At 35.1% G+C, this 25,713-nt stretch overlaps 1 protein-coding gene across 1 annotated transcript; it reads right to left on the bottom strand.

Moving 5' to 3' along the window:
* Positions 1 to 391: 391 nt before the first annotated feature.
* Positions 392 to 23,438, bottom strand: LOC109215400 (vacuolar protein sorting-associated protein 53 A). Its single transcript, XM_019379464.1, has 24 exons — positions 23,205 to 23,438; positions 20,567 to 20,661; positions 19,303 to 19,359; positions 18,996 to 19,146; positions 15,938 to 16,008; positions 15,000 to 15,124; positions 13,893 to 14,053; positions 13,649 to 13,790; positions 12,874 to 12,937; positions 6,210 to 6,395; positions 6,065 to 6,106; positions 5,327 to 5,431; positions 5,186 to 5,245; positions 4,540 to 4,617; positions 3,662 to 3,769; positions 3,509 to 3,574; positions 3,136 to 3,213; positions 2,924 to 3,057; positions 2,749 to 2,842; positions 2,547 to 2,624; positions 2,262 to 2,324; positions 1,671 to 1,739; positions 1,484 to 1,579; positions 392 to 916 (listed from the first exon to the last, which is right to left on the bottom strand). Exons 1-24 carry the CDS (start codon positions 23,260 to 23,262, stop codon positions 614 to 616), a joined length of 2,484 nt encoding a protein of 827 aa, XP_019235009.1. The 5' UTR covers positions 23,263 to 23,438; the 3' UTR covers positions 392 to 613.
* Between the last annotated feature and the right edge of the window lie 2,275 nt (positions 23,439 to 25,713).

Genomic DNA, 25,713 nt, shown 5'->3' with positions numbered 1-25,713 from the left:
ATAGTTCATTATCCAACCTATTTTTTGATGGATAATATGGGTGGATAACTGTTTTCTTTTAACCATTTTGCCAGCTCTACTCCTCCTTATGAGCATACACCATCAGATTCCATTCCGTGGTGCTAAGAAGATGAGCGACAATTGTAAGAAGACAGTTTGTACAAAGACAGAAGCATCTGATCCATGGAAGACTTAGAATACTGTCCACAAAAATCACTATCACTCATCAGTGGGAATGAATAAAGTACCTTTCTTGTAGCCAATAGACCTAATTACAAAGTGAAAAACAATTAAGATTGTCTTGTAAATGAATTTTCCGAAATGTGTCTGGTTGGTTAGGGAGGGTGATTTTACTCGAAGAAAACATTCTTCCAGGCGGTACATTTTGGAATTTTTTTGCATTAAAAGTGGAAACAGCTCTGAAATCATTTTCATAATTTTGATAAAACTCTAATTTACAATCTACACCGCAAAAATGTACAATAGCTTTTGCTATTCCTGGGAAAAAAAAATCAATGAACAACAGTTGATATTACAATAATGGGGAAAGATACAAAGAAGGAGCTAATAAAGGAAAAGACCTGCCAAGAATGAAGAGCTCAGAAATTGGTACTTATCCATTGAATAGCTTCCTGAATGGCCCATCCTTGCGATCTTTTGCAGCTTCTGTTAAAGCGAGGAATCTCTTAAAGCCAGTAGTAGCTGCACCTCTTCCAAGTGCAGCTGCTCTGGTCAGCACATCTTCTCTTGAAGTGATGGCCCCAGGTGATGATGATGCGTTAGTTATGGCCGGTGCTATTGAGGTGTTTGGAGCAGATGGTACAACTGAAGGGGCCATAATGGTCGGCTGAGAGATACCTGACCCACGTTTGTTGAAGTCATCCAGTATGCTCTGCTGATCAGCTTTTTTCAGGCCCTGCAATCACAAAGTGCATTCAAGATATTGTGTACAAATGAGAAAATCATGAGGAGAATCGACAAACAAAAAGTGAGCAGCTAGCACATTAGCTCTCGTGCCCCAGGATATGAATGAAAATTCAAGATCACTATAAAGCTTTCTAAAGTAAAGTGATTGACTTCTCAAAGCTTCTTGCTGCAACTTATAGCCTTTATACTGAAGATTAGAGTCTCCGTATGATTGGCACTAATTTTGGGTTATAATCTCTTAAATAATCTTGAAGAGCACTCAGTCAAAGCTAAAAACAAATAGAGTATGACCAAGCAAAACCATGTCTAGGACATATTCGTCTAGCATGTTAAGCACCAAAATTGTCAGTTTGTACTCTATAGCTAGAGTTATATAGAGCACTAAGAACTGAAGGTAACAGCCTAACGTGATCATCCAATTTAAAACTTTAATCCCAGTCCCATGCTCTAAATGGAAAATAAAGAGTTCACCAAATTGCTAATCTCTTATAGCAACCTCAGAAATAAAACATTTTAGATTGAGAAAAGAGCTGGAGAATAAAATGAAGAGTGGAACCTTAAGCTCCAAAAGCCGCTGAAATTCTGCAAGTGTTCCCTCTGGCAGCAGTGCACAGTATGTGTCTGCCACAGAATCTATTGGAGATAGTATGACCTAAAAACAGACCATTCAATATACTATATAGACCTTCAATATATAATAACATCATTTTCTGAGACTAACACAAAGCTCATCAATCACTGACCTTCAATAATGCTTCTGCTTTGCTCATCTCACGACTGACAAATTTAGAATAGCTAGCAGCTCCTGCTGTCTGTTCAAAATAGAGAGGTTTGCAAAAAGTTTAAGCCAATGTTGTTGTTTTAAGTTTTGTACCAAGGGCATTCAGAGATTTAGCTATGGTTTTTAGTGGAGCAATAACTTCAACAAGACGAACTCAGTGCGCAAAATATTAGTGACAACGGAAAAGACGTCCTGCGAGGATTGAGAGATATTATAACTGTTTTTTCTGTAACAGTGTCGTCTCATATTCATCGGGAGACTGAATGTTTCAAACAAGCAGTGGCCAGCTTTGCTTATTCGGCTTTCTACGACCAATCATATGGACAGTTTCAGCTATCAGCCACTTTATTTCACCAAAACTACATATTACATTATTACTTCAAGAATGAAGTGCAATTACTTGCTTGCCTTAAAGTAAAGAAATGGAAATTTAAAGAGGATGACAGAGCTGGGGACAAAATGTCAGTTTAAAATATAATTAAACAGAAAAAAAAAACAAAAAGAAAAAAAATCAATAGAAGGATCCATTCTTCAGAAATGCTGGCAAGCTTACTTGTTTTCCAAGAGAAGGAATTTCCAGCAAAATAGTCTTTACTGCTTGCGTATCCAAAAGCATCTGCGATAATGTCATGCGAGTTAAATTAAAATTAAATTAAGATGATCACAATTTGACAAGATACATGGCGCTGACATTGCAAAAATTATTAAGCCGTGCGCTATAGTGAGCTCAAACTGCTCTAGTAGTAAGAGAGCCAGCTTGGCTCACCCCACAGTCAAGATTTATGCTGATGAGTAAAACTTTATAATTGAAGTGATAGTAAGTCAAGATTATCAGTACTTGCTGTGCTCCAGTCTCTGAAATCTGTTTGCATTTGAATATATTGTGAAAGAACCGTGGACCGAGAGACGACGCAAGCTGCATAATGATGAAAACATGAGCTTTTTTTTTTTTTTTTGCGAAATGATGCAGAGATCAAGGTATTTACACAGGTAAGCCTTGAAATTTTAAAATATTGCTTGAAATTGAAGACAATTTTTACCTTATCCAGAAAGAATTGGAAGTAAATGGGAGAGAGAAGGCTTCCGAGCACAGGAATGCTACTGGTAAGGATCGAATTTATGCCATTGACGTACCTGCAGGAAATTTACAAGCTTCAACAAATCATAAGAAATGTTTCTGTCAGAAGGGGGAAATGGAGGAGGTAATTAACGTACTCTGACTGATCACCAACACTTTCGAGAGTACTCCATGGAACACGAGTCATTGCAGCCATCTCAGAGTCAAACTTTGTTTCTATTCCGTGCACTAGTGTAATCAATGATTTTGTAATAACTGCTGAAAATTCATCCTGAAAATGCATTCAAACACTAAGCAGTGGAACCATCTAAGAAAATTTACAAATGAAACTAGTAGAGCATTTCTGTACCTGTACTTCAGACATATCCACTCTATCTGCAAATTGAGCATCAATCATCTTTGAGACATTATCTGCTAATTCACCACACTGGTAACATGATAAAATGGAGTTCGGCATGAGTTTGAAGAGACAACAGAAAAGAAAAGAGTATTAGGAATTTCTTTGTTAATTTCTATGACGACTGTTCCTCGTCTCCTTAGCTTGTAAATTCTAATTTCATTAACCCTAACGAACTCAAAAAAATGCTTCAAGGAAGGACATCTAGTTCTGGACCTTTTCTGGTCAATGGTTAAAGGAATTCTGATTGAGCATGCATAAGACGCATAACTGGATGTGTTATCAAATAAAATTCCTAAATTACCAGTACAAGGAGAAAACTGACCGTTTTGTGACAATACTCTGCAGTATTTACTATGTAGCAGATCACCCTTTCATCCTTGTCCGATGTCTGGAAAAAATGTTTCATAAGAAGTAAGTGGAGAATTTAGTAGTAGAAAACGATAACTAAGCCTCCAAATGAGAATTCAGAATATACCTTTATCTGTCCTTCAATACCCGTGGCAGCTGCAACAATTCCTGTACCACCCTTTGGCAATCTAGAGAAAAGCTTGGTAGCATAAGCTTTAAGAACTTTTTGAAATGCCTATTACAAAGAGATCAAGGGTATTAGCTAATGTAGACCCTTGGTCTAGTCACTAATCTGGAAGTGTAAAGCCTCTTCACTCATATCAGTTTTTGGACATTACATCAAAGAATATATTCTAGAGGTACTGCAAATTTATGCTAATGAATGACATAAGGTGTCATTTCAAGTTTAGAAGGGCTAGGGTCCTAACTCTTTATTACCGAGGTGAATCCATGCCAAACGTGATCATCTGACATTTCATTTGTATGTCAAAATGGATTAAACTCTCCTCCTCAAAAAGATAAACTACACTCACTCTTCTTTTCCTCAATTCTCTTTTTCCTTCCCTTTTTGTTAGCCTATAAGAGGGAACATGGGAGATCACAATAATTATAGAGAGGTTCTAGTCAGCTCTTAAATTATTATAAACTTTTCTTAATCAACTTTCACAACAGAAGAAAGTATACTAGGCCAAGAGGCACACAGCAAGCATATAATTTTTAAAAGCACCTTAAAGAGATTAAACAATGTCTGGTTTTTCGTCAAAGCACTGCATCGCTTCAAGCTCACTCTTCAAAAAGATAAACTACACTCACTCTTCTTTCCTCAATTCTCTTTTTCCTTCCCTTTTTGTTAGCCTATAAGAGGGAACATGGGAGATCACAATAATTATAGAGAGGTTCTAGTCAGCTCTTAAATTATTATAAACTTTTCTTAATCAACTTTCACAACAGAAGAAAGTATACTAGGCCAAGAGGCACACAGCAAGCATATAATTTTAAAAGCACCTTAAAGAGATTAAACAATGTCTGGTTTTTCGTCAAAGCACTGCATCGCTTCAAGCTCCTCCTGATGATTACAAAGACCTTAAGAAAATAAAAAGAAACAAGTTAGTGCAAGCAGAACAGGTGACCCAAAAATTGTCTAATGTACCATCTCCGCAATCATATCTTCTCTATTGATTATGCAACATTTCTGCTAATATATTTGCTCCATCGATGATGCAGCATTTGATGACATAGAAGCTCAACTTTTGGGTTCTTTGGACAGAGAGGAATCGCAGATGTTTTTATGGAGTTTCAACTCCTCCTCATTTTTTGAAAGCTAAAGGTCTAGTGTACCTTTTTAGTTGGAGCAACCTAACCCCTGTAAATAATGTTGCCTCCTATTTAGATTTTATCAGTTCACTTACTTTGACTTAGGCCATACTTTTGTTCTTTTGTTTTTTTGTTAGCTCTCTGGCGGGAAACACATTGTAATGGAGCTAACAATGGCCTATTTTGTATTTCTGCATCTTCTGGATGCCATCAATGAAACATCTTACTTCATCAAATAAAGAAAAAAGAAGCTCAACTAAATATAGAAGTAATCCCAAAAACTATTTGAATTAATGTGCACCTGATGCGGCACTACATCAAATACTGAATACCTTACCTTAATGCTGCTAGATAAAATATTAGTCTGACTTCCCTCCTCAATTTCCCACGTCTCTTCCTAAGTATGAGAAACAAATATTAATTAGTAGGACAGATCTATTTAAGGAAAAGTAACTGTTATTGCTATTGACACTTATACCAGCATTTCTTTCTCCAAACTGTCCATAAGAGTCTTCTCTTCTAGCTCTACATAAACTGACAAGTGAGGTTCAAAGCACGATGAAATGATCCCTCGGAAATTGAACTGCGATGTAAAAAACATAATATTATTCACCTGCTTGAAATCCGTAGAAGAACAAAACTGAAAGGGTGATGTTTAATGTCTAGAAGCAGAATAAGAAAACTTCGGAAAGACTAAGTGTGCATGCTCCCAGAGCACCAATTTGTGTTCCATAATAGTATGTCCATATAAATGTAATACTAGAGATCTCTGCATGCACTATGAAAGCATGTCTGCCTTCCCCTTTCATCACAGCTATTGTGCAGTAAAATGTTACTGAAATGGATTTTCCCATCTCTGGATTGACGCAATTTTATGAAATAGCATCTCTTATAGCAGGTTAAGACTATTAAATAATCGAATTCTGACTAAAAGAATGTGTTCAGGAAAATTATCCCAAATCTTGTGCAGAACGCAACTATGACAATTAATGAATGGAAGGATGCCCCATCACCATATCAAAACTTTACTGTAATGGTCCAAGTAGTTCATCCCTCTCATAAGTCAGAAAGAATGTGACAGAAGATAGAGATGGAGACACTCATGCATCTGAGTCTAACAAAATCTTAGTATTGTACGAATACATGGGTGCTCAAATAGTAAGCCATTTGCAACACCAACAACCAATGTTGTCAAAAACCCAGAGAAAATACATACCCCAGCTCCTGGCACCGATGAATCTTTTTGTCCATCTTGTTCCTGAAAAGACACACAAGGCAGTATAAGCGACTGTACAAGTTAGCATTATCATATCCAACTTGCCATGATGCTACAACTAAAAGAAAGAAACTCAGACACATACGTCATGTTGACTACCATCATGAGCAGCAAGCTTTTTCTCATATTTTTTCCGAATGTCTGAAACTGTCTGGCTCTTGTTTCCGCTCCTTTCTGTTTCTTCATTGTCATCTACAGCATCTTTACTGCGGGTTCCACCACCAAATTTCTCTGCTAACTCCTCTTCAAATTCCAAAGTACGCTGCAGAGCCTAGAAGTGCACCCACAAGATTTTTCAAACAATACAAGTGAAAATCAACATAAAGACAGATGTTGATGTGTAAATAATATGTAAAAGATAAAACAGTGAAATTGCTTTCCCAGCTTCCAATCCAAAGTTAATTTCCTCTGATGAGTGATCCATATTATATGTCTGCTGCAAAAAATGGAGGAAAAGAGAACTTTCCAAAAGGGAAGAGAAACAGGTCTTGGCGTGTTTATGCTTCTATTTTGTGAATACCGAATGTGTTGATTGATCGGTGGATAAGCGCAGATTTGGTAGGGCTTAAGGAATAAAGTACGTATGGACAGAGTTTTATTATGAATTACCATTTTCTAGTTTTCTGAAGGCTCGGTAGAGTGTGGTAGCAAAAATTAGTCCATTTAGTCAAAAGAGCCAAAAGCTCGTATTTTCTCTAGCATCAAATATATAACAAAGAAGGATTTCAAGAATACAAGTGAGCTAAGAAGCTACAATGGAGATTAGAAAATCCAGACGTAAAGCTTTAAACAACCTGTATCAACAGCTAGAGATGTGGGAAGTGGAGACAGAAATGTATAAACTAGCACGACCTAGCCAAAAGATGGGTAAAGACTTCAACCAAGCTAAGAATATTGGCAAAAATCCCCAACAAGTATTGACGTGAGATAATAAGATCAAAAAAGAAAGATGGAAGTAACTTGCTGAATTGCTCGATACATATTACGAAGATAACTAAACAGATCTTTATCCATGACAATGAGAAACATTAGTTACATTTGTAGAATGAGGTCTGCTAAAGTGAAGTATAAAAAAAAAAAAATATAAGGGCTAGAAAAGCATGTGGTCTAAATAGTGCTCTGCATAAGTGCCTTGGAGTAGATTGGCTAACCAAGCTACTAATGTTATATTAAGGAAAGATGCCTAATGACAGGGGAAAAAGTACCTAGCTATCAATAAACAAGAACAAAGGAGATCTCTAAAGTTGAGTGCAATATCATGGTATTGAACTTATGGATCATTTTTTAATTGAGATTTTTACGCTCTCAGTCACTTGGCCCAAGCTTATAACAAAAATGAGACATGTTTTTCAGCCTTACCCGGATTAGCCCATATTTTGTATAACTTGAAAGCTATGTCCCTTCCCCTATTTCTCTTCTTCAACCCAGCCGCCTCTTGATTGTTAGTTGACAAACTTGATTATTTGTTGTGTTTGGAGCTCAAATTGTGGTTAAGGTACTGATTTTATAAGATTTGGGTGGTAAAAATCCAACTAAAAATTTGTAGTGTGTTGTTTAAACTTGTTGGAAATAGTCTAAGAAGGTTGTCTACAAAATTTGAAGTCATTTGTTGGAGATTTGGACTGGTTTTGAACAAGAATTACAGCTGAAAATTGCAAAAATTGTTCGTCTCTACAACAGCCGACATGTTATACATTGCTATACACTTCTATACATTATTATAAAAGGTTTACATTGTTTTTAGGGCTTTTAACACATTTGACCGCTCGGCCAAAAATATTTACAGCCCCTAGACAATATCATATATTTTTTTTTATTTTTTGGAAAAGGTAACAATTGGCCAATATACATATATTATACACAAATTTTGAATAATCAATAAAATATACATTATTTTTACGGGTAGTTACAATAATATATTTTTACGGTTTTTTACTAATTTTTACTTAGAGTACAAAGTTCATAGTGTAAAGGAGGAGAGTTCTTTACTTTGCTGTATTCTGAACACTTATGTACAAGAATGTCTAAAATCATTCCTCATTTTGTATTGGAGGCTAGCGTCTACATCCTCCTTCATGTACTCTTTTTATGTTATAATTCACAGGTCGGGGTGTCTGTGTCTGCCGACCCCCCACCCCCCAACCCCCCAAACCCCCACCACAAAGGTGGCTTTTGACGGAAAAAAAATAATAATATATACATTTGTTGACTTTTTTTTTTTTTGAGCGAGTGGCTATTTAAATTAATTTCTCTTGGTTTTTACAGGTGTATAGGTATGGTACAAATTGTAATAATGTATAAGGGTGTATAAATACTGTTGCAAATTGTTTATGCGTGTGTAAACTGAAAAGTGTGGCTACGTGAGTGCAAAGTGCTATATTGGCTGTATACATTGAAAATTCCCCTTTTTATTAAGGATATTAAACTTATAAATCATACGACGAAACTTTGGGGAAGCGCGATAGAGCATAGGCTAAGTGCTAGCCAGCTGAATGTACATAAATTCTGATCGGAAACCTATACCAGACGTGATCCAGCCAGAAAAAGCAAGTAACCTTTTGGTCTAACATGAGTGCCTTCAGTAGCTTTTAAAGTCAGTTTCATCTCTTTAATTATGTTAGGAGCAGCAAGTAGTGTTTACTTTTGTCTTATCGAGTAGTTCCAGTAAACTCGAACCTATCATTGTTGAAGTGTCTGTGATCTTGCTGCGCCTTTAATTCCTTTAACGTGATATTTTATAGCCTTAGAATCATTTGATCAATGTAATGCTATTAAAATAGGGTACCACGTCTTGGAGACAAAAAGTTATTTTAGGTCTCTAAATCATTACCTGTGCTTCTAAAATCTCTCGAGCAGATTATGAATGAAATACTTTGGTCGTGTTATCCTTTGAGAAGTGTATCACCCTCACCCTTTCTCTTGATTACCCCTAGTAACCCTATCTTCCTATCTGTTCACTTCATTCTTTCTACCTAAGCTGCTCGGACCTGGATGCGGGTATCTGATATGGGTGCAGATCTAAAGGTCGGACCCTTCATGATCTAAATTTTAAGATTCGTGCGTAGGGGTCCAGATACGGATACAGGTGCGGGGATTCGGCTAAAAATAATTCAAACATATATAAAAAAATTATAAAAATATGTCTACATTATGAGGCACTACGTGGAAAACTTGCAATGTATTCCGAGAAGGAGAAAATATGGATCAAAAGGAGAATATGGGAAGGAGATAAAAAGTAAAAGGACCGACAAAGAAATTTCTATATACAAGGTATTCCATTTTCTTCAATTTCACCCTAGCTTTTGTGTTGATTTCAGAAATCATTGCATTTGTTCCGAATTTCTCCGCCGATTTTAGTCGAAGTACCCAAAATCGGTTAACCATATCCGGTACGGATCCCACACCCATGTCGTGTCAACACGGGTGCGGCACCGAAAATGAAGAGTCCGAGCAACTTAGCTTTCTACAACTACATCAGCTTTCCTTGCAGTTTGCTATTGTCTACTACCGCTCACTATAATCTTGTTTCTGAAAGTATTGTGCTAACTATTACGGGTAGTATCATTGCTTTCCAGAAGCGACTGGTGCATCATTGCTGCTTGTCATGTTTTATACATACAAATGTTACCCCAAGGCACAGTTGGGACATATGTACCCTATGTAAGATGAACATATTTACAATTTTCTAACAATATTATATCTATGAAAAAATATTGCGCATGCTTTAGTTTTATTTGCTTTTTACTCACGCTAACAAGACGTATACGCAATATGGTTCTATTTTAAACCTCTGTGTGGGCCTTCTTCGGTGGTAAAGCTTACAATAACCTGTTGAAAGAACCAAAGTATGAGCTAAAATAAGAAAACTCAAAGTTAAAGGATGTCTTGATCACACTCTCTAACCAAAACTAACCTACGAGACATAGCTGCCAAATTCACCTTCTCCCCCCACCACCTCTCTGTCTCTGTCTCTCTCTCTCGTAATTAAAATGAGGTTCTTGCAGAAGGATCCTGATGCAGTTGAAAGTATATCCATGCACAGAAGCCTTGTCTATCCAAGGATATGATTGTTCTGAACATGAACGTCAACTCTCAGGGGTTGGCCCGGTAGCAATTGACTTGAGCCTTGGGGTTTGCTCCCTTTCAAGGTCTCAAGTTCGAAACCCACTGGGTGCAAACAATTTCTGAGGGCCATCGGACTGGGTAAAACCTGAATTAACCGTGGTGCACTTGCGGGAAACTCCTTGCCGAGGGCCTGTGCACCCCCGGGATTAGTCGGGGCTCTAAGAGACTCGGACACCCGGTGCAAATCAAAAAAAAAAAAAAACATGAACGTCACACTTGATATATCCAAATCATTTCGACATTTGCTCTATCCAAAGCTTCTTTCTGCAGTCCATTTTCACCTTAAATTCCTATCTGTTGCCTCAAGGAAAGGCTAGATAATAATGGAGAATAACACCCATACTCTTTCTTGAAAACTCAAACCTCGTTTAGGTTTTATTATGCAAGAGTCTTTTGGTACGCGCTTTGCTCGTGTACTCTAATTTAATGATATATAATTTTTAAAAACTATATAACTAAAGTATTTGTGTTTGAGTTTTATAACAAAAATTAAAGAAAAAAGTGTTAACTTTTTGAAAATGATGAATGTTAATCTTATTTAGTTAGCTCAACAAAGAAAAAATTGGCCTATGATTACTTTGTGTATAAATTAAAAGTTAGTGATCTTTTCCCTCTCTGACTTTGTTTAGGGAACAATCAGCCACAATTTTAATCCATCTAAGAGATGTCTGCCACCTTCATTATTTTATAAAGATTTTCTTTTATGCTTTATTTTCTATTTCATATAAAAAATGTTACAAAATATACATGTAATTAAAATTTATCAGTTTTGTGCAAAAGTTAAGTGATGATTCATAACTAAGTTACAATTTGTGTTGGTTAAAATTATAATGAAAACTTTGAATAAATTATTTTTTAAGACTTTGAAGTAAATCATATATTTGTCGCTCCTATTCCCAATAATGCAAAAACAAATAAGAATCCCTACTGGGGTTAGAGAAGCACATTTATGGAAAGAAAAACAAAACCTTTTGGCAAGTTGGCCGCATCAAAAACAAATTAAGGGTGTGTTTGGTATGAAGGAAAACATTTTCCGGAAAATATTTTTCAATTTTCCCGTGTTTGGTTGGCTTAAATATTTTGGAAAATATTTTTCTTGTGAACTCATTTTACTCCAAATGGAGGAAAATGTTTTCCTTATCTAAGAGAAGGGAAAACATTTTCCAAAACTTCTTCTCAACCTTCCCCACCCTCACCAACCCACCCCACCCTCTCTCCAAAAAAGGCTTTTTTTCTCAATTTCAATTTTTCCATTACCACCCACCCTACTACCCCTCCACCCCACCGCACCCCCCCCCCCCCCACCGCAAAAAAATTATNTTTTTCAGTTTTAATTTTTTATATTTATCGGTTTAAAGGTTCAAAATTTTACAAGTTCCAAAATTATGAGTTCGGAGGTTTATGTGTTTGGAAGTTTACGGGTTTAGAAATTATAAAGTTTACGGGTTCAAAATTCTGCGGTTTTGAAAGTTTAGCGGTTCGAAAGTTTATGAAATTTGTGGGTTCGGAAGGTTGTCGGTTTGAAAGTTTATGGCTTCATGTTTATTATATCTAAATTATTTATGAATACTTTTGAGAAGTCATTTTCCTTAATTTGCGTGCCAATCACCGGAAAATGAATAAGATTACTACTTGTTTTCCAAGAAAACATTTTCTTGGAAAACATTTTCCACGGAAAACATTTTGCATTATACCAAACACACCGTAAAAGCATATTAATTATCTATACTATATCAATTTTAAAGTTCTAAAAATTAGAACTTCTTACCTAGTTTAATAAGGAGCGAATTAATAGTCAAAATTTTAGTTCATTTTAAAGTCCTAAATTTTAGGAAAGTAACTTAAATTATAATTTTGTCCAATGTGAAATCTGTTTTTAAAGGATAAAAAAGTTGAACAATATTTTCCTAAGGGGCTTCGTGCTTCTATAGATATAGATTTATATTAATAAGTGTATTTTGAAACAGATATAAGGATTTCATCTAAAACGTCTCATAAATTGAAAGACATGGAGGAAAACCGAAGACACAAGGAAAATCCAAAAGGATCTTAAAGGGCAATAGTTGTTTTCATTATTATTTCTCTAGGACAAGACTCAGAACCGCTTCTTAAACAGTGTGTCCAAGATGAATTATCTTAGAAGCCAATAAAAAGCAGACCAAAGTAGTATGAGATGAGCTATGTGTGAATTAGGTATTCATGCCAAGTTGCAATGCAGTTACGTCAAACATCAGAGTTAACTGACAAATGACAATAATGATGACAAAACAAATGGATTTCACTCTACTTATATTGGCAGGTTACTTGACTGAAAACATCAAAGTTGAGAAGATGAACAACAAAATTTACAATTCAGCTGATGGAAAAACGACTGCTAGCAGTGTTAAACAGCAGCAATGATTGAAGTAGAATTAGTGTCAGACGATATTTTATCAGGACTAGGATTTCCAGGGAGACAATTAAATCTGATACAAATATTAAAAGCAAGATTCTAAATTTTCCATACACAACGTTAGAAACATGTTAGATTTTGCTAAAAGCCACAGTTTGATTTCATGCACGTAGCATGAAAAGAGAGAAGTTCAAAACGACTAAAGCTTAGCCAACAATTGAGAGAAACTTACCATCAACAAGGTCGCAACATCTGGCTTTTCTTTCATACTAACAAGGATTTCCACAAGTTGAGACCTAGAATACAAATAAGAGAGTGAGATAAAAGAGAGGCTGAGACAGTAGGAGGAAAGCAAAGAAGATAACATCTTATTAAGGAAGAGTATGCAAATAAAAATCTTTACAAAAAAGTTATTGTGGTTAAATGTTATTCTACTAATGATAAAAGGGCATTATCAGTTTGAATAGGGCAAGTTAGTGTGCTGTTGGAATCAATGCCAAGAGACTACGTGTTTTTGCTAGTAATAACCATGATGATACCTGTATAATACTTAAATGATTACTTCAATTTGAAATATACTTTAGAAAAATCGTTGTATTTTACTATGACTTTGCTTTACTATTACTTTATTTTCTTGATTTTAATCTTTTACTTTTAGAATTGGATTTCAAGTTAGTAACTTCTATTTTATCCTTTCTTCGTTTTGAATCGAAAATAGAAGAGTTGAGTAAATCAAAAATCCAAAGGAGGTTCATGGCCAAGGGGAAAGATGTCCGAGTAACGGTGATTTTGGAATGTAATGGAAAAGTCCTTAGCAAGGTTAACCAAGCAATGTTATTTGAGAAAAAAATTCCAGGAACATGTGAGCTTTTCAGGTATATAAGATGCTGGCGAGGAATCACACAGGAGAATTCATTTCAACATGGTTTCTCACAACTGCTTAGATTCATCATATTATTCATGCTTTAAAAGAAAAGATAAGGTGAAACGATAATAAAATATCCGACCTTGTCAACTTGCAGAACTGGATACAAAGCAAATAATCGACATGCCATGAACGAGGGAAAATTTTCCAAATCTCCTCATTTGTTCTTAGACGACGCTTGATCCAAGCATATCTTCTTTCAGTCTTGTCCAATTTAGCTAGTTCTGCAGTTGCAAACGTGATAGGCTATAAGAACCACAGACATCCAACATGTTATAGATCAATCAAACTCAACAATAACAAAAGATAAAGTAAGTTGGACAAACCTGCTCCTTCAAAAATCTGCTGGTACGAGGTAAGCTCTCTATTACAAAACATTTTCACCAATTCTTCTCTAACAGAAGGTTCGAGAGCATCAACAACTAAGCATGCATCTGATAACTGCTGTAGTAGATTACTTTCTTCTGTCTCCTTCCCTGTGCCTAAGCTGTAAGTGATGAAAGGAAGTTAAAAGACCATGGAAACAAGAAGGAACAAAGACGTGCAAAAAATCCAAACTGAAACTTTCACTTTATTCATTTCTTGAAAAATATCAGAATAAAACTCTGTACCTTTTGTCATTATTTTTTTTCTAATTACAAGTATCTTTTGTGATTAATATCCCCTTGCCAATATTTAAACAGAAGCACTTCTTTTACAAGGTACTTCACAAACTGGTGAGGCTAAAATGCGAGTGGTCATGCTACAATATTTAATAACAAGAATTTTGAAATTTTAGTGAGCTCTGATTGCTTTAATTTGGAGAAAAGAATGCCAGAAACTTTAGTCACCATCTCTTATACTAGGTGCTTCACAAACTTAGCAAGACTGGATATGATTGGTCATGCAACAGTACTTGAAAAACAAGAACAAAATTAAAAGGTTGGGAGCGTTTTACAAGTTTTGATTACTTTAATTTGGATAAAAGAATAACAGAAACTTTAGTTTAACTCAAAGAGACAGATTAAAAGAATAACTGGGGCATTTCCTATGAGTGTCATACCACCAGAATCTGACAACAGAAAATTCCATGAGTTCTACGCACAATAGATAACCACAGATAAGTCAGATGAACAAGTTTAACTAGACATGGAAAGTTAGTTAGGTAACTACAACTACAGTAACTTTCTGGAGGAGAAAGAAAAATCTTTCTTCTGTCTTTCCTTTAATATGTGAGAGCTCTTATCCAGAAGAACCTATCCCTACAACTTTTAAGAGAAGTACACATGCACAGAATGTTCATTCTTGAATTGACAAAGGTACATATGAACTACCAAGGCAGATAAGAAGACAAGTTCGTTGAAGCCAATCCAATAAAGTGCCATATTTTCTTTTCTAAGAAGTATTTGCCAATCACGTTCAAGATTAACATTACAAGAGTTTCGAGTACACACCTGGAGAAATCAGAGAATACATGTGACTTGAGGACTTGTTTGATGCTCTTAAACTTTTCTCTAAGCTCTGTAATTTTAGGAATATCCCTATAGGCTTCAAAATGACTACATAGCTGGTTTACAGCCTGAAACATCACAAGATAGGAATTAGAAGCATATCCATACTATCTGCGGAGAAAGACAGCATTAGAAGATTAGCACTGGAAGTGTGCGCGTGTTAGTTGCTGAAAGGCATTTAGTGATATGTACATCTTCATACAGTTGTTTCAGCAAACACAAATTACAAAGAGATAAGCTGTATCTAAGAAAGATAATGAACATTTGCTAATATATCAGTATTCAAGATAACCTATTGCATGCACACAAAATTCACCTCACAAAGAGGGGAAAAAGAACGCGGGGGGGCGCTCAAAAGAACAAGTGCATTTTTGAGATAAGTCAAATTTAGGAGTATTCTACTATTCTCAAGAGAAAAAAAACAGAAATATGTTTACCATACAATTGTAAGGATTTTTAGTGGCGATTAAACTAGATCCAACTAATTACAGTGCAAACATAACGTTTGTAGAAACGTATAATTTTAAAACATCAGCATCCAGATGAAGCGTTAAGACGAGTGAAGCCTATAATAATACACTAACATTGACCACATAAACGTTAACTTCGTGAGCCGAAATAATAAAATGAAACAAAACCTCCTTTTATACACCACAGTACCGAAAGAGCAATGGGTCAACACAACACTTTTCTTATAGGATCCAGCTCCTCTAGTTTAGCAAGCAAGCATAATCTTGCAATAATATAAGTTTCAAGTATGACTAAAGCTAGTGCAGAACATGCATAGTTGTTCCAACAAGCAACAATTATAGTAGCATGTTGGCAGCAATGGTAATTGCTGAAGGTTAGTGAAAAGGTTACGACGAGCAACAGACAAATACCTCAAGCTGTGCAGCTGCCTCTTTATAGTGACGTTTTGATGCCATTATTTGAAGTTGCTCTACCGCAGAAACTGTCATACGACAAATGAAATGTGTTGAGATGATGTATCTATTGGACTAAAGAAGGCATGCATAGATGCTCTTTGTTGATAAGTCAAATTACATAACTTCTATGATTAATAAAAATAAAAATTATATTCCTTCTCTCGTTATCCATGATCTGCTTTTGTGAGGAAATTTGAGCTAGATCATGCTCTTTAATAACACATACACTTGAATTTCTTCGTCTTTCCACGGCTAGTAAAGTATGTGATGCTGGGGAAACTGATGTCACAGAACATAGATAAAGATCTTTGTGCAAACGAACTATGGGAAATCAGTCTTTAAAGTTCCCATTCATTCCGCTTATCTATTTACACCTACAACCCTTACCTCTACGAACTTTAATTTTTTAATCAACCATTTGACCAAAGTAAATAGCCTTTAAAATCATACCAAGGTGATTCAAATGTACCAAAGTGCTAGATGAGCCGCATCAAGTAGTGTTCCAAATGGAATAAGATTGTTATGTCATATGGCATGTGGGATAAAATAACCAAACATTTTGTTCTGATAATTTTATCCTACATTTGGTTGAATTTTTGCTTTGGGTATAAGCAATCTTGGGATTAGTTCTGATAATTTTATCCTACAAGTCATATGGCATGTGGGATAAAATTGTGGTATTACTTTATAACACCCATTCTCTGTGGTAACGATCCCGGGATTACTTATCCCGGGATAAAACAACAAAATCATACATTTGGCTTCTTCAAAGCTCTTCTTCCAAAGTCTATTAAGAAAGCCAAGATTAAAGCTGGAAATAAAAGTTTATCCAAGTTTATATAGTGTAAAACCAAATACACGTTTTATATTATATCCCATTTTTAGTACAAAGGAATATGTGTAGTTTGACTTTTAGCACCCTTAGGGGTCGTTTGGTTGGGAACAAGTTATCCCGGGATAATAATGACGGTACTATAATACAGGAATTAAATAATGACGGGATTATTTAGTGAATATATACTTTTATTGGTAGAGCAACTTCAAGTAATGGCATCAAAACATCTACCAATAAAAGTATATATTCACTAAATAATCCCGTCATTGTTTAATTCCTGTATCATAGTACCTGATGGTAGCTTAAAGTATATATATTTGTATGTATATCGCCTCATATTTTACTTTTGTTTCGTGAATTTAGGATGTGAAATGTGTTGATTTATATTAATTTGAGATGTTTTTATGTGTAGGAATGATCCGGGAGCAATCGGGGGCGAAATGTGCGAAATTAGAGCCAAAACGGACGAAAACAGGAGAAGTGGACATTGCAGCGCCTAGCCCTACCTGTGGCGCCAAAACCAGTAGCAAAAATATCACCGTGCCATGGAGGGCGCCTGGCGCTAGGCAGGGCGCCAGTGACGTGAAACTTGTCCAACTTTGCCCGGGACAAGGTTATTTCGGCCCTAGACCTACCCAACACATATAAAAGCAAGACTAAACATATTTTTGAGGGAGAGGATGCCACTTGGGAGATATCTAACACACTTTGAAGGAGAATTCACGTGGGGGAACACACACCACGCTTGGAGGAGGCTTCTAACTAGTTTTTCTTCTCTTCTCTTCCTTTAATTTCATAGTTTATTAGTTCTAGAGTTTTGGGTGCTACATGAACGGTGTAGTTTGAAGCTTGAATTGTTTATTATTTTATCATATTGGTTTATTTATTCAATCTTGCGCTTAATTATTTGATTGCTTGATCACCAATTGAATACTATCTACGAATCTAGGATTGAACTCGGGAGAGGGAATTCTAGATTGCATATAAGATTGAGTAGAGCAAGATCTTAACTCCGGGGGGGGGGGGGGGGGGGGGGGTAGGTTTGGCGGTTAGGATAGGAATATACCTTGTCAACCAATAAATCACATAAATTAATTAGACAATTTAAGTGAAAAACTCAACGGGATTGTTAGCTAACCCATAGCTCTAGAATATTCACTTACATTGAATTCGTCTTTAAGCTTGTCGTTGTTTTCTTTAATCTCTTAATTTGTTACTCTAAATTAATTTTAGTTAAATATTCATACGTTAGGATTCGCTTGAATAGATTAATTGTTTGGTTTAATTTAGTTGATAGTTAATCACAAGTCCCTGTGGGTACGATATCTGGACTTACAATCCTATATTACTTGTTGACCACGTATACTTGCGTGTGCGTTTGGGAGCAACAGTACCGTCATTATAATCCCGAAAAACTTGCTCCCAACCAAACGACCCCTAAGAGTGCTAAAAGTCAAACTACGCATGTTCCTTTGTTTTTCTTTTTCATAATCACTCCAAAAACAATAGACTATCACTTTTCTCCTCTCTTTTCTTTTTTTAGAGTCCATCCCTCTCCATTCCTCTCTTTCAATCCAAAACATCCATAAACGAAAGTCAAAAGTATTTTCTTGTTGCACCCTAACACGAATGAGCCATCTTTACTTTCTCTCTACGTGAATAAGTTGTGATCCAGCCATCTAGCAAAGTCTTGAGCACTTAAAAGGATATAGAGATTAAAGGAGGTGCAGAACATTTCACTTACACTCAAAGGTTAATTCCTGAAAAAATATGGACAAGATTTGATTTTACATACTCATGGAAAAAATGAATGCTTAAGTCTCTAAATGGAAGTCTCTCCACACCAATTCATTATCCCACAACATCTACCTTGCTTAAAAGGTAACAAACCACATGCTCAAAATTCGAAAGATTTTTTAACCCAAACAAGCGTAGCATCTGAAGAAAAGCCTGTGCAGACAGAAGATTCCTATTCTATACATAATAATAAAATTCAGACACCGCTTTCCACAGACAGCAAAGTGCATATAGTATCTGAAATGATAAAAGATTTACTTGTTGCTTCAACAATATACTTTTCAAGCATGGAGAGCGAAATGATTTGCCAGCAGTCTTCTTACAAGTGCAAAACAAAAAAAATGCAAAAGAAGAACCTTGACAATGAAAGATGACACTAACCTAGCATGGTAAGGCGGTGAAGGGCAGTAATCGTGGTTGTTATGTGCTTCTTTGCAAAATCCAATTTTTTAATATCGCGACATATTTCTTGAACCATTGTTTCACTTTGCTCTGCTTTGGTTTTAATTTCTCGAATCTTATTCATGAGTTCCTGGTTTAAAAAAGTCAAATAGTGAATAAGAAACCACCAAAATATAAATAGTAATATAAGATGATTTTACTATATCTAGAGCCAATAGATTTTATTCTTCACACAGTTAAAGTTTCTGCCATACAACAGAGACAAGAGAAAGTCTAAAGAACAGACCTGCACAGCACTCGTAGCTGCAGCAAGATCTTCTCTGGCTTTGGTTCCAGAATTACTCTGAAAAAACGAAAGGCCAAAATATAATGATTACATAAATCAGAAAGTAAATATCATGAAGCTTCATTGATCAGCAGAAATATTGATAGCTTCATTAATTAGGTGATCTAGCTGAATTTAACATTCTAAGTTTCCCATCTCTCATATCTCTCTTTCTCTCTTACCTTCAAATTGACCAAATAAAAGAAAAATAAATAAGAAGAAATAAAAGCATCATACGATGTGGTGAAAACATTAAAATACTTTTAACACAATCTCAGAGGTATAGAATTTACAGTCCAACCTGCAGTCTGGTACAGATTGTCCAAGAAAATTTTCTTTTGATGAAGTAATACTTTCATAGATGTGTGGGAAAAACACCCTATATAAAAGCGGTATACAAAAGGTAGTGAATCTAAACAACAGATTGTCCAAAATTATCCGGGGGCGATCTTCTTTTCTTATAATTTTTTTATACTTATGAAAACAAAAGGTGAATTACAAAGAACTGAATACATGATCTAAAAGTCTTTTCTGTCTTAGCCTTGTCACTAGGGCCACATTGTTAGCAACAGTGGGCAATCAGATAACCACAAATTGCATATAAGGACCTCAAATAAATACAAACAGTTTATACAATTTATCTGACAGTTGTTGCAAATTCATCTAGCTTTCGTCATTCATGAAAATGTTTGAATGTTAATCAAAGAGCATCAATTTTTCACTTGATAATTGTCAACCATGATCAGAAACAAAAATGGAACCACATATGACGGATGTTCAAAATAACTTATCACCTTTTTAACATTATCACTTATCGCAATATGGAATGAATTGGACATGAGTAGAGTAGAATGGATATAGAAGATTATATTCCCCACATCAGGTAGTTTGGAATTGAGGCATAGTTGATTGATTCATAGCTTGTTCCAATATGCAATGAAACTTTTATCTTTTAATTTTACGTAGTGTAACATCAGAGAGTAGCTCTTCTAAATTTTAAGAATAGTCAAGATTTTGGCAATTAATTAAGTACAAGAACAATGAAACTGCTAATGGGATTTTGGTGTCTGTTTACACTGAGCATTCTACTTGAGGCATCAGCTTTTGCAGACTAAAGGTTATAATCAGCATTCATATATAATGATGTACTAATATGTTAATATTTGTACTCGAAGACAAGCAAGACAAAGGATAGAGAAAGAGATATAAGTGACAAGAAATTCACCTGTTGCCGAACAGCAGTCAGTATTTCAGCATCAACACGACGAATTTCACTATGTATCTTCTGCATAAGGGGCTCAACGCCAGATAGAGATGCTTCTGCACATCAATCATGTGTCAACTGATTGTTGGAGAAACTGACAAATTTGACTAAGATAAGCATGCTTAAGCTTAACCAGGATAATGATATCAAGTCTTAATTATATTTTAGACATATTTCATTGAGTAGTTGTTCAAAAACTACACCTAGCTCTCTAATATTTTGAAACTTCAAGCCTTAGTCGATCACCAGTAAACTTTTAATTCTTACATATCAGACCATTTTTTGTGTCCATTAGAGCCTAGAGGAACATAAACCTTATGCAGTTATATTGCCATTTTACAGGTTAACTATGATTACTGGCCGAGAGTAGATATGGACTGTAAATTAATTTTATTGCCAATGCAATAGGATTCTGGTGGTCAATGCCCAAAACTTACCTTCTTCTCAGCTATCCACAGATGCTAGTTCCTTCCGTAAATAACCATATAACGTTCTCATACATTCCCGGCATCCAATTATATTAGAAACAAATAGAGTCACATTGCAATTACGGATAGCTCGCCAGAAGGAACTATATTAGTGATTCATTTGCAAAATGTCAAAGACAATCTTAAGATCAACTTCCAACCCCCTCTATCCTTTTACCCTTTCAGTGAATATCCTCACAGAACTACCACCTAAAAGGAGAAGTCCATTATCCATTTAACTTTTCCATTTGGATATTTCATGACATATATCATACAAAAGAACGACTACAAACTTCAGAAAAAAACATTTTAATCCGTCCTTAAATGAGCAAAGACTAATCTTCACGCGACACAACCCTATTCTGAACATTCAATGCATATCTAATGCCTCGATATTCCTCCAAAGTCCAACTAAACTCAAGGCAAGGAAATGAGACTTTCAACCTAATCTTGAGAAAACTACTTTTAAGTTCACACGATCAATTGGTACAAATAAATGGTCGACTTTATGAATCCCCCAATGCTTGTCTCTGACGTCTACTTATTACACCTCTTTTGTCACGCATTTTATGAATGGATTTACAGCAGTTATCCCAAAGAAAAAGGAAAAGAAGGGAGCAAAGAGAAATGATTTCAGGCAGCAAAAAATTTAAGTGGTGAAATGGATCAAAGACAAATACAACAACAACAACAACAACAAACCCAGTTTGATCCCAACATGTGGAGTCTGGGGAGGGTATACGCAGCCCTTACCCCTACCTAATGCAGAAATCCTTATCATTATACTCTCTATAAATTATTTACGCAAGTTTGAAAAGGAAAAGGAAATGTAAACTAAGTAAATCTAATGTAATGAAGCAGGAACAGTACTACAAATGGTCATCTTTTCCCTCTGTTCCTACACAAACAAGCTTGAAAAAGTCATCTCGTCATGTAGTCACTCTTGTCGACCTGTCACATTTCTGGCAGATAGTATTATTGTTTTAATTTATTGAATAAAAGGGAAACATTACTATAGTCCAACCTCTAATTAGAAATTGCATCTTCATATGTGATCTGTCCTCTAAAACCTTGAAGAGTAGGGATGTGCATGTGGTTTTCTGGTACGCTCTTGTGCTATTTCAGATTCATTTTATGGTTTTATGAATATGCAAGCTAAACTGAAGTGTAGTAAGTTTGGTTTGGTTCTTTTAATACAGAAACACGGGTTCTCCATGGGCTTTTAGCTGAATTCAGCATCTTTTTTGAAATTTGCCGACCTGCTTCCAGTGAAAAACAAAGACTTAATTTCATTGGAAGTAGGCTTGGTTTTGCAGTCCATTTCAAATTCTTAGAGCAAGTTCCTTTAAAATCTTCTAAAGTATCTTAGTCATCGCCTTGACACTTGTGGAACTTATAACTCATGGTTCCTTCCAAGATTCTAGTATCCATTGATCTAACGGAGGGTGAATCTTCCATCCTTCACATAAGACAAGAAAAGCATTTGCAATTGCTCTACTATGGACTTTCTAGGCACTCATTTCTCTATATTCATCAATGTAACTAACTCAATAATATTAAAGTTGATCATCTCTTGTTGGATTGTTTTGGTTGATGTGAAATTTTTTTAGAGTTACGCCCTCCATTTGGTTTCACTTTAAAATCTGGTTTAAAAAGGCTACCCAATATTGTATAGATTGTTACTGCAAATCTATACTTTTCAACGCGAAACCAACTTAGCGTGACATATAACTCGAAAAAGTAAGATAAAATAAAATATAGTTGCTCATGCTCAATCAGTCAATAGTGCCAGCAATGCTATATGTCCCAGCTACAAATCAAACACTTCAAAAAAATTAATACATATGCCACCATTTGATAGTGAGGACCATCTAAAGTGAGACTTTATAGATATGAGTCTGATACAATTAACCTGAAATTGGGAAAGAATTAAATTTCCTGCAGTTCAAACCGAAATCTCAACCAAAAGCTGTAAATTCAGATTTTTTTCCTAGAAGTCTAAATTCAGAAATTAACTACATCAGATTCAGAGAGGGAACATTCAGAACATCAGCAGCATTGGCCTAAAGCCCTAATTTAATAAATCTGTATAGTAAATTAAGGTTGAGAAATATAAAAAAGTAAGAGGTTACCAGTGGGAAACATCTGGTTGATGTAATCCAACGTGTTCTGCTTATCGGATGTCGCCATGATTATGATTACTCACTCCAAAGGAGAGATCACAAGAGAGAATGATTAAGGAGTGGGACTATTCTATAAACACAGAGTATACCATCATCTTCTAGCTTCCATGAAAGAGCAAGATCCAAAACACTGAACCGGAGTCTCTACCCATTTCTTCTTCTTTTTTTCTTTTTTCCTTCTTCGGTCTTTTTAATTTTTTCTATTTCTTTTATTAATTTCTGTCTAGTTAGTTTTTGAATTAGTAATTAAAAAATAACCAGCATTTACAAAGTTATTAAAAAATAACTATTATTTTATGGAGAGATATAATCTGGACAAAAAATAGCCTAGCTGAAACACGAAAAATTCTTGCCGGATTATGAAGCTCCTACGTATAAATTTCCAGCATGTTATGTTGGAACTCTAATACGTTATGAAATTCCAACACATTGTGCTAGAATTTTTTGAATTTTTAAGGGTATTTTTGTTCACATTTTATTTTTACATGAAAAAGTGGTTAAATTTCGATTATTTTTAAAACTGTGGCTAATTTTTAATTAGCATATAACAGTGTAAATCAGGTTATTTCTGATTTTTTTCAACCAAGCAAGTCTTTTAAATCTTTCTTTGGATCAATTAAGAGGAAAGAAAGAAAAAAGTTTGAGGAAAGAAGGAGGTAAAAACCAAGCAATTTAATCTTAGCAATTAAAAATTAAAGTTAGAATACGTATTCTTTCTTTAATGATGATAAGCAAATCTATGTAACACACATGACTTGCCTTAATTAATTTGGTGTAAACATCAAATGTTTATAAATTTTTATTGAAATAAGGATGTTACGATGGAAAAGACAAGTAATCGGGTACCCGATCGAAACTGTTATGATTTTGATTAAGGGGCAATTGCGTAAATAGCTGATTCCGAGACCCATGTTTAAGACATAAGTAAAGTTTAAAATTTTTATAAGTTTAGCCGCTTTATAAATAATTTCGGATATACGGGATCAAAGTTACAAATATTCGTCTCCAAAGTTTGACAATAATTGTGATTTATATTTTTAAGCTTTTTCAACAATACCCACTTGATTTAAATACTTATTTCATATCGAACTTCCAATAGTGGTGCATTGCCACTGTTTTTAAAAATATTTTCAAACTTGTTACAACTCGTACTTCATTTAAGCTCACTTGTGGTACTCGAAATTCAAAACCCACTTTTAAAATACACTATTATCAACAACTAAGAATAACTCGGTGTCCTTCTCATACCCTGACTGCTCAACTTGAGAGCGACATCTAATGTGTTCCACTTATTGAGCAAGATTCTATGGTTGGTTTGTGGCCCCTGGATACCAAAGGCGTCTTTGGAGTGATCTTGTAGTTCCTACGAGATGAAGATGATGGGATCGACGTATGAATTTTTTTCTTTTCTTTCACCATGTATCGATTAAAGAGTTGAACGGAAATAATGCATCAGGTTGTTTGTAAGGACTAACTTGATCAACTTTCCTATAAATCTCAGATAACAAGGGGTATGAGGAGGAGCAGTTTTCTCTAACTACCAAGTAAAAACTGGATATAGGTTAAACGGAAGCGTTAAGTACTCTTCGCTATGAAATCTTTACATTGATTAATTAAGCTATGGAATTTTTTTTTATCTTTTTTATGTTGCTTTAGTCATTTCTATTCAATCACTTTCTATATGCAATCAAGTCCCGTAATTTCTTTTTCTTATATAATCCTATAACTTTTCATGTCAGATTTTGATAACAATATAATATGTTATGGAATATTAAACTATGGCGGATGTCCATAACTCCCAAAGGAGTAATTCCGATTACTTTTCTCCACTATCTGCATAAATTTCAATATTCCATTACTTATGTTTGTAACACCCATTACTTATTTATGATCTCAATGGTTAATGTCATATTCACCATATCCCTTTGTATTACATCAATGAAATCCTATAAATATAGAATTTTGGCATCACATTGTATACACTTGAACACTTGATGAAATAAGAAAGCTCTCCCTTCCTTTCTACATTTATTGTCTTCTTTTTTTGGATCATTACTACTTTGAGCCTAATTTCTTAATATGTTATCTGCACAAATCTCTAATCATCTTCTTTGAGTTAAATCTTCTCCTTCAAATTTATTTTCTTTTCAAGTATGGTGTATATGCATAGATTGTGCTTTGTAGTTGTTATCCTAATTATACCACACACCTGCTCATCAAATAGTAAGACGCTCTCTATCGAATTCGAAGCGTGCCGACAAGGTATGCATATTTCTAATAAAGCAGTTAGATGAGGTATGCACACCTAGTATAAACTATATTTATGGTTTGTAATTAGATGCGCTCCTTCTGTCATTGTTTCATCTTGGTTGCTTGGTGATACAGGATGAAAATTAAAAGGTTATTGTTTAACCGTAAAATGGTACAATTGAATTTGTAACGTAGTTTATAGACAAAC

Source organism: Nicotiana attenuata, unplaced genomic scaffold (assembly GCF_001879085.1).
Source record: "Nicotiana attenuata strain UT unplaced genomic scaffold, NIATTr2, whole genome shotgun sequence".
Lineage (NCBI taxonomy): Eukaryota > Viridiplantae > Streptophyta > Magnoliopsida > Solanales > Solanaceae > Nicotiana > Nicotiana attenuata.
The sequence above is the reverse complement of the archived record's forward strand: the minus strand, read 5'-3'. Positions and strand labels throughout refer to the sequence as shown.

Excerpts from the sequence above, each read along its gene's own strand:
- LOC109215400 (XM_019379464.1), bottom strand. The coding sequence starts at position 23,262 with ATGGCGACATCCGATAAGCAGAACACGTTGGATTACATCAACCAGATG. Across the intron at positions 19,147-19,302 it reads CAGCTACGAGTGCTGTGCAG|GAACTCATGAATAAGATTCG; the intron begins GTCTGTTCTTTA and ends TTTTTAAACCAG. Across the intron at positions 12,938-13,648 it reads CAGTTCTGCAAGTTGACAAG|GTCTCAACTTGTGGAAATCC; the intron begins GTCGGATATTTT and ends TTTGTATTCTAG.